Below are 9,002 nucleotides of genomic sequence, written 5' to 3' on the forward strand. Positions count from 1 at the left end.
ATGATGTTCATGTCTTTCTTTAGTCGAAAATAAATTAAGGTTTTTGAGGAAAACATTCCAGGATTTTTCTCCATATAGTGACTTCAATGGGATCCAACGGGTTGAAGGTCCAAATGTCAGTTTCAGGGCAGCTTCAAAGGTTTTACATGATCCCAGCCGAGGAATAAGGGTCTTATCAAGCGAAACAATCTCTAATTTTCTAAAAAATAAAAATGTATATACTTTTTAACCACAAATGCTCATCTTGCACTAGCTCTGCGATGCGACACACATTACGTTATCAAGTTGAAAGATTAATGTAGGGTAGGGTGAAAAACTCCATCTCATTTTGTTCTCGAACTTAAAAATCATCCAACATCATTGTTTTATTTATTTATTATTATTTTTATTTTTTATTTTGTTTTACGTGATTATGTAATGTGTGGCGCATTTGAAGCTGCATTGAAACTGACATTTGGACCTTCAACCCGTTGGACCCCATTGAAGTCCACTATATGGAGAAGAATCCTGGAATGTTTTGAACATCTTGGATGATGTGGGGGTGAGTAAATTATCAGGAAATTTTCATTCTGAAGTGAACTAATCCTTTAAGGCATAAACGTGATTACAGCTTATAGTCTGGTAGAAAGTGTTTTACTTTTCTATTTTTATATCTACATTGATATCGTTCGGAAGTTGGCACATTGTGTTAAGTTTTCATGTGGTTATGGAATGTTTTACAAAGAACAGCCGTACTAACACCCCATTTCGATGTGAATTTTTTTTTTATATACATATATATAACCAGTATTACTGACTTTATGTAATAGTAATGATATGCTGGCTGTGGCTGTTTGGATGCTGGCTGTTTGGATATGCTGGCTTTACACATTAGACACATGAAACAGGCTCGCTAGCAGTGTAGATATGGCATTAAAGGTACTCTAAGCGATGTCACATGTTTTTTAGGCTGAAACATTTTTTGGCACATACAGCAAACATCTTTGTTTGAGAGCAGGAAATATCAGTTTACATTTCCAAACATTCTTTTTGCCATTAATTGTAATAATCCAGTGAGATTTGTGTATGCACAAGGAATCTGACAGCAGCCAGGATGATCTGATCTCACCATCATCGAGTCTGTCTGTGATTACATGAAGAAACAGAATAAACTGAGACAGACAGTTTCACCTCCACTGGAAGTATTAGAGGGCGAGTCTTCAACGCCATTCTTCTGGAAGAAAATACAGATTGACGGAACATTATCATGATAGATGTTTCAGTTACATAAACACAAAAATACAAGATACCAAAGAATGCTACATTGTAAGTGTAAATATTTGTGTTATTTCTTTTATCTGGCTAATAATTTGTTTGTTTGTTTGTTTTTACTCTGTCAAGTTATGCTTCCATAGTGATAAAACATTTAAAAAAAAAGGACAACTATTCAGAGGGTACATTAATTTTACACCCTGTTATAGCATCCTATGTTAAATAATCATAATTAATATAAAAATATACAATAATGTAATAATATAAATAAATATTTACACCACTGTTCTTCATTCTAAAGTAAAAAGTAATAAATAGTCAGTTATTATAATTATTAAGAAGTTATTTCTTAAACCACTTCTCACAGATGTCAGTCTGTTAACTCAGTGTTTTGCAGACTCAGAGCTCATAATATATCACCTGGGGTCGGTTGCACCACCTGGACGTACACCTGGTCGTGAGATTAAGCTTAACATCAAATGTGTTTTAAGTCCTGCTTAGAATTAATACCGTTGCACCATCTGGGCGTAATGCACGTGTGAGACTAAATCTTACGCCTAGTCAAAGGTAAAGTTTTTAAAAGTAAAGTGTTTCCATGGTAAAAATAAAGATAAATTGAGTATTTTAATTTCAGCAGGGTTGAATTGTTAGAATTAATCAACGAGTTAGCACCGCAGTGACAACACGTAACAGGAATGGAGCACTGTCCCCAACACTTGCAATGCCAATGCTTGCATGCCAAATTATGCATATTCTTAGTAATATAGCATATGCATAATGCATATACTTTCACAATCTGAGTAATTAATAAGAGTAACCAATAAGCTGGTGTGTGGTGGGCATTCTGGCACAATATGGCTGCCATCGCATCATCCACGTGGATGCAGGGGCACAGGAAGTGCCGTTTTCACAGGATTGTAAATGTAATGAAAATATTTGTTCATTTACATTTATTCATTTGAAGCATTTAGTCATTTATTTGTAATAAACACTGTAAGTAGGCAATTAAAAAAAGTGTTAGGACTATTTATATGTTAAATTATGTTTTTTAAAACGTGATGTCATATTGTGAGTCCACGCAGAAAGAATTCGTCAGCAGCCGCATATAAAATAATAATAATTTGTCTGCAGCCGCTCTACTAAGGTATGCACTATAGGCATTTCTATTTCCTGTCACTGTGCAGGCTTTTATTGTATATAAACAGCCCAATAACCCTTTTATTTAAAGGCTTAATTTATGTCCTGTAAACCGGTCGTTTGCATTACGACTGAAATCATTAGCAATAATGTCCAAAATGTGATGTGCAGTCAAGTTTGGGTGCGTGTATGCTGTTTATACACAAACGAACAAACAAACAGCACCCCTTCCTAAAACATCTTTACACGCCCCTGGATGGATGCTGCACATTAGTGGTGGTCAAGGAGATTCCCCCTTCCATATGTAAAAGCGCTTTAAATACCCAGAGAAGTATTGAATAATTATTATTTTAATTAAATTTTCTTTTTTTCAGTTCAGCAGTAATTTTTCATCTTTTCACTGGAGCTAACCAATTTAAATTTGTAACCATAGTAACATGAACGGCGTCTCACCTATCAGTGCAGAAGAACATGTCAGTGTGTACGTGCATCGTCTACGCTAAGCGTAGTTTTAGATGGTGCAACAGGTTTATATATTAATCGGAAAGCTGGACGAAACTAAGTTTTGAAATTGATGAAACTAAGAACTTAGACCCACCTTTTAAAGACCAACCGACCTTCCTGTCCAGTGCTGCTTCCTGTCCTGATGCCTGTTTGAACAACAACAAGCTCAATTAAACACATGACTTTGTTTAATTAGAATGAAAATGCAATTTAACAATTCTTTTCACACTTAATTTCATATTTCTGTCTTGTTAAATCAGCCGTTTAATTCTCACCTTTTATAAATTGCACCAGCAATGAGAATCACACAAGAAATAACCACAGCAACACTTATCCCTGCTATAGCACCTGCAGACAGACCTGAATCTGGAACAGCTGGAGACAGACAGTCATTGTTACTAGAGAGTAGTGTCGTATTGATTGTATTTGAAGCAGGAAGTTTTACATCCAATCACCAATGTGGTTGATAAGAGACAAGACTGAGACTATCAAGGAATGGTGCAGGTAATATGCATTACTTACATATTATATTATAACATTGTGTCAAAGCTCTCTTGAATTGATTTAAAACATTGAAATGTATTTTAAAATGCATTGAATTACAAAGAATTATACTCACCACTGACAGAAACCATGGGATTTACACTGGATACACTGGGATCTAAAGTAACAGATTCCCCCTCCTTCACTGACTTTCTCTCCACTTCATCTCGTTCAGCAGCAGAAACACCTGAAACACAAACCAACAGATGATTGAAGGATATTTTGCTGAAAACAAACAAACTACACAACATGAGAGAGATGTGAACATGAATACGATTGCACAAGCAATTCTAGACTTTAAATATGACAAGCAACATTTATCCAACTTTAATGATTATGAACACATTTTACATAGATAATATTTGTCTGAGAGAAGCTGATCAGAGATTGTATAAGAAACTGTCAGTATTACCAGAGCACAACTTCAAAACTAACAGATCATCACTGGTAATGATTCAGTTTTAAATCACACTGAACTTATTATTTATTATTATAGAAAAATAATTTAGAAATGATCTGCATACTGTATGTGAATTAAAGGAGAAGTTCACTTTTAAAAAAACTTTTGCTGATAATTTACTCACCCCCATGTTATCCAAGATGTCCATGACTTTCTTTCTTCAGTCGAAAAGAAATTAAGGTTTTTGATGAAAACATTCCTGGATTTTTCCACATATTATGGATTCCATTGGGACCCAAACGGTTCAAGGTCCAGATGACAGTTTCAGTGCAGCTTCAAAGGGCTTTAAACGATACCAGACGATGAATAAGGGTCTTATCTAGCGAAACCATCAGTCATTTCAAAAATAAATAAAAAAGTTTAAGTTTTATAAGCACAAATGTTCGCCTTGCTCTGTTCTGTGATGTGCGTTCGTGACGTCACGTAATACGCAATTACGTTGAAAAGGTCAAGTTTGATGTGTTTACAAATGTGCGGAAGGAGGACCATATACACATTTTCAAATGTATTTGTGTCAGTTTATCGTTTAAAATGCCCATTTCGTGTGTGCATCCTGGGTGTTTTCATATTAAAAAGCCAAAAAGAACATTTTCTTAAATTTTTCAAGCGTGACCTTTTCAACGTAATTGCGTATTACGTGACGTCACGAACGCGCATCACAGAACAGAGCAAGGCGAACATTTGTGCTTATAAAACTTAAACTTTTTTATTTATTTTTGAAATGACCGATCGTTTCGCTAGATAAGACCCTTATTCATCGTCTGGTATCGTTTAAAGCCCTTTGAAGCTGCACTGAAACTGTCATCTGCACCTTGAACCGTTTGGGTCCCAATGGAATCCATAATATGTGAAAAAATCCAGGAATGTTTTCATCAAAAACCTTAATTTCTTTTCGACTGAAGAAAGAAAGACATGGACATCTTGGATGACATGGGGGTGAGTAAATTATCAGCAAAAGTTTTTTTAAAAGTGAACTTCTCCTTTAATATACAGGTAAAGAAAAAAGCTCCTCTGAATGTAACTGCAAAAAAAAAAAAAAAAAAAAAAACTAAACACATTAGTGATGTGATTTAAATGTACATTATTGTTTTTAAACATTATAACTCACCATGAACAGTAACACTGAAGATCTTTTCACTGTCGCTGCTGCCACTGATGATCTTCAGTTTATATTCGTCAGAGTCTGATTTCCTGGTGTTTGTGATGGTCAGAGATCCAGTCTGATGATCCAGCTTCAGTCTGTCTCTGAATCTCTCAGTGCCTTCATTACACTGTACATCTGTACAAATCTTACTCTGATCTCCATTGATTTTAGCGATGCGAGTGTTATTAAAAAACCATACAATCGTTTCTTGTTGGTCTGTTTTAACACCAGTGTGTAGAGTGACTGAATCTCCCTCCATCACAGACACTGACACTCTGTCTGTATCAACACCCGACAAACCTGAAGAAGAAATGAACAGTGAATTGTTATTTAAACTAAAAACAACAGAAAAGTGCTGTGCTGTGCTGTTTTTCTATACATAATAAAGATTGTGTGTCTCTGGATTCATAATGTTTGCAAACAAACAGCAGAAGAACATCATAGATTCACACATTCACTCATCAGACAAGCATTCATGAGACTCATGGATAATCTAGCTTAATCACCATCATACGATACAACACACATCATGATTCATTTCTACCCTTTCTCAATACATGTAAGTATTCAAACAAGTATTTTCATGTCTTCACAATGAATATTACACCCATTACCCATGAAAAATACTACAACTATAGACTCAATGCATTATCATGTTTAATATAATCTGGCCACTATTAATCACCAAAAATCGCAATGAGCTCTGTGTTTTGGTTTCTTTCGATAAGAAACAAAGTGTCATCTTACAAATTCTATCCAAACACTCTCATCCTGAACACTCTCATCCTTAGTCCCCTCCTCCCTCTTCACCAAGGACTGTTCCCCAAGCGGCAACCTCCCCGTCTCTCTCTTGAAACCAACACGGAAGTGAGTTAAACTGCAATTCGTTGACTGGCCGCTTGAGGCTGGTGTCAGAAGTGAGTCAAATCTGTATCTCCCCCATGTTAAAATGCCAACTTTTACAGCAGAAAAAAACATGTTTACAGCCTGGTGTCTGAATGTGTTTTGGTCTATACAGCTAATTTTGCCCTTCATGACAACTGTGAGGGGGGTGAAATTTTTTAGAACTCATCCGTTTAGTTGATTAATCCTTAAAGTTCTGCATAATTAAGGGTGTGTCCACGTTTGAGTGACAGGTGGATTCCCGCTGCTGTGGTCATTAGCCGTGTGTCTGCTGTCTGTTAGCCGTCACGTTACCTCAGATAATTTATCGTAAAAATAAATACATTTCAGCCGCTAATCTTAGCATTTCTGTCGTGTTTGCCGTGTCGGGATTATTTCAATGTCATAATGACTTGCTGTGGGATTAATTGTATTAACCGATCGTCCCAGAAGAAGCCTGGACTACATTTTTTCCGGTGAGTGAAATTCTAGTATAATTTCATTTATTCATTTTATTTCGAATAATTGATTTATTATTTATAATTGCATTTAAAACTTTATTACACTCCAAGATCCAACAGACTGTGATCTGTAACGTTAGGCTGAAGCCATAGACTGTATAAAACGTTGTCATATAACGTTAATGTTACGCCTGCATTTCATAAATAGCGTAACATTTATTAACACTGACTATATTTGGAAGTATTTTTTGACATGTCCTCAAAGATATGTGTAGGAAATTCTCCTGTAATTAGTCAGTATACAGAATGAGGACTAGCTGTGATGTCCACCACAAATTCTTAAGCTAAAATACATTTATTACAACCTGTTGGACACTGTAGTCATTTAAGTTTTATTGTTTGCAAGTAGTCTGTGAAGGAGGTAACTATCTATTTGTTTGTGTAAGTTTGGGCTGCATATGGCTCCACTCACGCCCCACCTCTTTGCCCATTTTCTGTTATCCGTGGGTGACGCGAGGCCAAGATGGCGACGGCCAGCTCCGCCCACTTTAGGCTTCGAAAACGGTCTTCAGAAACCTACAGGTGACGTCACGTATACTACGTCCTCCATATTTTTTTACAGTCTACTATGCTGTTCCCCCATTCATCCTAGCAAATCTTTTTTTTTTTTTTTTGCATGACATCTGGACTTCATAATTCATTATCTTGAGCCAAATAAGCAAGCTGGCATTCAGTACAATCTGAATATATTTATAGACTGTGCAAAAGTGCTGTTCTACGTATGAACGAGCCTTTGATTTAATCTGGAAATAAAGCAAAATAACAGAGAAATAATCCTCAGTTGCCATGCCCATGTCCATAATTTATAGCAAAACATCTAGCATTAATATTCGAAAAGGGTTCTCAAGTTTTATCAAAAGCTTGTGTGAGATCACATGCGGTTGGGGGAGGAACCCTAATGGAGCCCCGCCCCCCAATTTTACCCATTGTTCATAATTAACCAGCACAAATTAAAATTATAACAATTGGTAAATCTGATAAATGACAGAGCAATTCATCACATCAAATATACTCTTTAATGTTATATTTCAAAATTACAAACAAGTTATACAAAAATTACAAAAATATAACAAATTGCTCCAAACAGTTTGGAAAAACAAATCTTTTTGCATTTTGAATGTGTCTAGTCGAAATGGTATAATGATTTATTGTGTGGTGGGACATTGTGAACAAATGACATATTAGAGTAATATTAAGGTGTGTGTGTGTGTGTGTGTGTGTGTGTGTGTGTGTGTGTACATGAGTACACACTCCAGCTTATGAAATGTGTGTTGTGTTGTAAGTGTTTGAAAAATGCAACTGCAATGGCAATGATTAGCCTAATGTATGTTTTGACAGGATATAAAATATTACCCAGAGCACTCTGCTTTAATACAAGTAGCCTTAATGTAACTAGAAAGACTATTAATACAGTATAATATATAATAAAAAATGTATTTTTATATTTATATAAAATATATTTATAACTAATATTTCCCTTAGTTTCAGATAACGTAAGCTAGACAAAATGAGCCAAAGCTTCTGGCCTGGTTGCAAAGTAGTTGTAGAGTTTTTGACTGCATCAGTAGTAATGTATACGATGGGCTATTTATTACACGTTCTAGTCTAAAAATGTAAGACGAGCTTTCTTCCAACTTTACCTTCTCCATCACGACGTGTGTTCGCGCGATGTTGTTGGTTACCTAGTAACGAACGTACGGTACGGTGGCCGAGAATGTTCCGTCAACTTCCGTTTGTTCGCGCATCTATGTTAACGAACGCAATCTGGCCGAGATACGTGCTGGCGGCAGAAAACTTCACTTTGTGTGCCCGCGCCACGTATACAACTTTATAAAGCTTGCAGGACAACTTGGTTGGCATTGCCTTTTCAGCGTGAGAAATACACGGTGTGGCGTGTGAGCGTGTCCAATGCTTGAGACTTGAGAACCCTGCAAATAATAAATACATTCTGATTCTATTGAATTTAAGGTGATCATAGCTATAACACAATGAACCCAGAAGAGAGGCTGTAACGCTTGTCTTACCATGGCAGTGCAGCGAAATCAAAAGAATAGCTATGACCTTCATTTCCATAGGTGTCCCAATGTGACAGTGTCTCAGGCTGCTTCTTCTTCTTCTATTTATAAATGGCGGTTGACAAATATTTGTTGCATTACCGCCACCACTGGACTGTATATAACAGGAGACTTATTTTTAAAAGCCCTGTATTCTTTAAAAAAAGAAAATGAAAAAATAAAAAATCTTTCCAGCACTTCTTTGTAAAATATTTCTATAATCAAAGATAATTCCATTGGCCTCAACTTGAGCAATAAGCCTCTGCCTATCTTGATGGTATTTCTGACAATGAATCAATGCATGCTCTACTGTTTCTGGGCTACGGCCATAAACTGTAAAAAATACGCCTGAGACCCAATGTGAAGGCTGCAAGATGAGTCGTTCATGAACGATCCGGATCGTTCATTGCGTGACAAATGAACGAAAGACTCGGTCGGAAGGTAAAGTAATGTTCCAGTTTGTTTTTGCTCGTTTAAAGAGTAACATTTCTCTAATTTCTGTTAAT

The 9,002-nt window shown here is 36.1% G+C and overlaps 1 protein-coding gene across 1 annotated transcript; it reads right to left on the bottom strand.

The window, feature by feature from the left end:
* Positions 1-404: 404 nt before the first annotated feature.
* LOC308701440 (uncharacterized protein) lies at positions 405-8,554 on the bottom strand. The gene is made up of 6 exons (XM_081383741.1): positions 8,467-8,554; positions 5,004-5,339; positions 3,512-3,622; positions 3,168-3,267; positions 2,987-3,038; positions 405-1,213 (listed from the first exon to the last, which is right to left on the bottom strand). The coding sequence occupies exons 1-5, from the start codon at positions 8,513-8,515 to the stop codon at positions 2,990-2,992; spliced, it is 645 nt and encodes a 214-aa protein (XP_081239867.1). The 5' UTR covers positions 8,516-8,554; the 3' UTR covers positions 405-1,213; positions 2,987-2,989.
* Positions 8,555-9,002: the final 448 nt, after the last annotated feature.

Source organism: Scardinius erythrophthalmus (assembly GCF_964197995.2).
Source record: "Scardinius erythrophthalmus genome assembly, chromosome: 14".
NCBI classification, from domain to species: Eukaryota; Metazoa; Chordata; class Actinopteri; order Cypriniformes; family Leuciscidae; genus Scardinius; species Scardinius erythrophthalmus.

Bases quoted from the DNA above. Each gene is read 5' to 3' on its own strand.
- LOC308701440 (XM_081383741.1), bottom strand. From the start codon at position 8,515: ATGGAAATGAAGGTCATAGCTATTCTTTTGATTTCGCTGCACTGCCAT. The intron at 3,623-5,003 runs GTGAGTTATAAT...TTTGTGTTTCAG, and splicing joins CTTCAGTGTTACTGTTCATG to GTGTTTCTGCTGCTGAACGA. The intron at 3,268-3,511 runs GTGAGTATAATT...GTCTGTCTCCAG, and splicing joins TCCCATGGTTTCTGTCAGTG to CTGTTCCAGATTCAGGTCTG.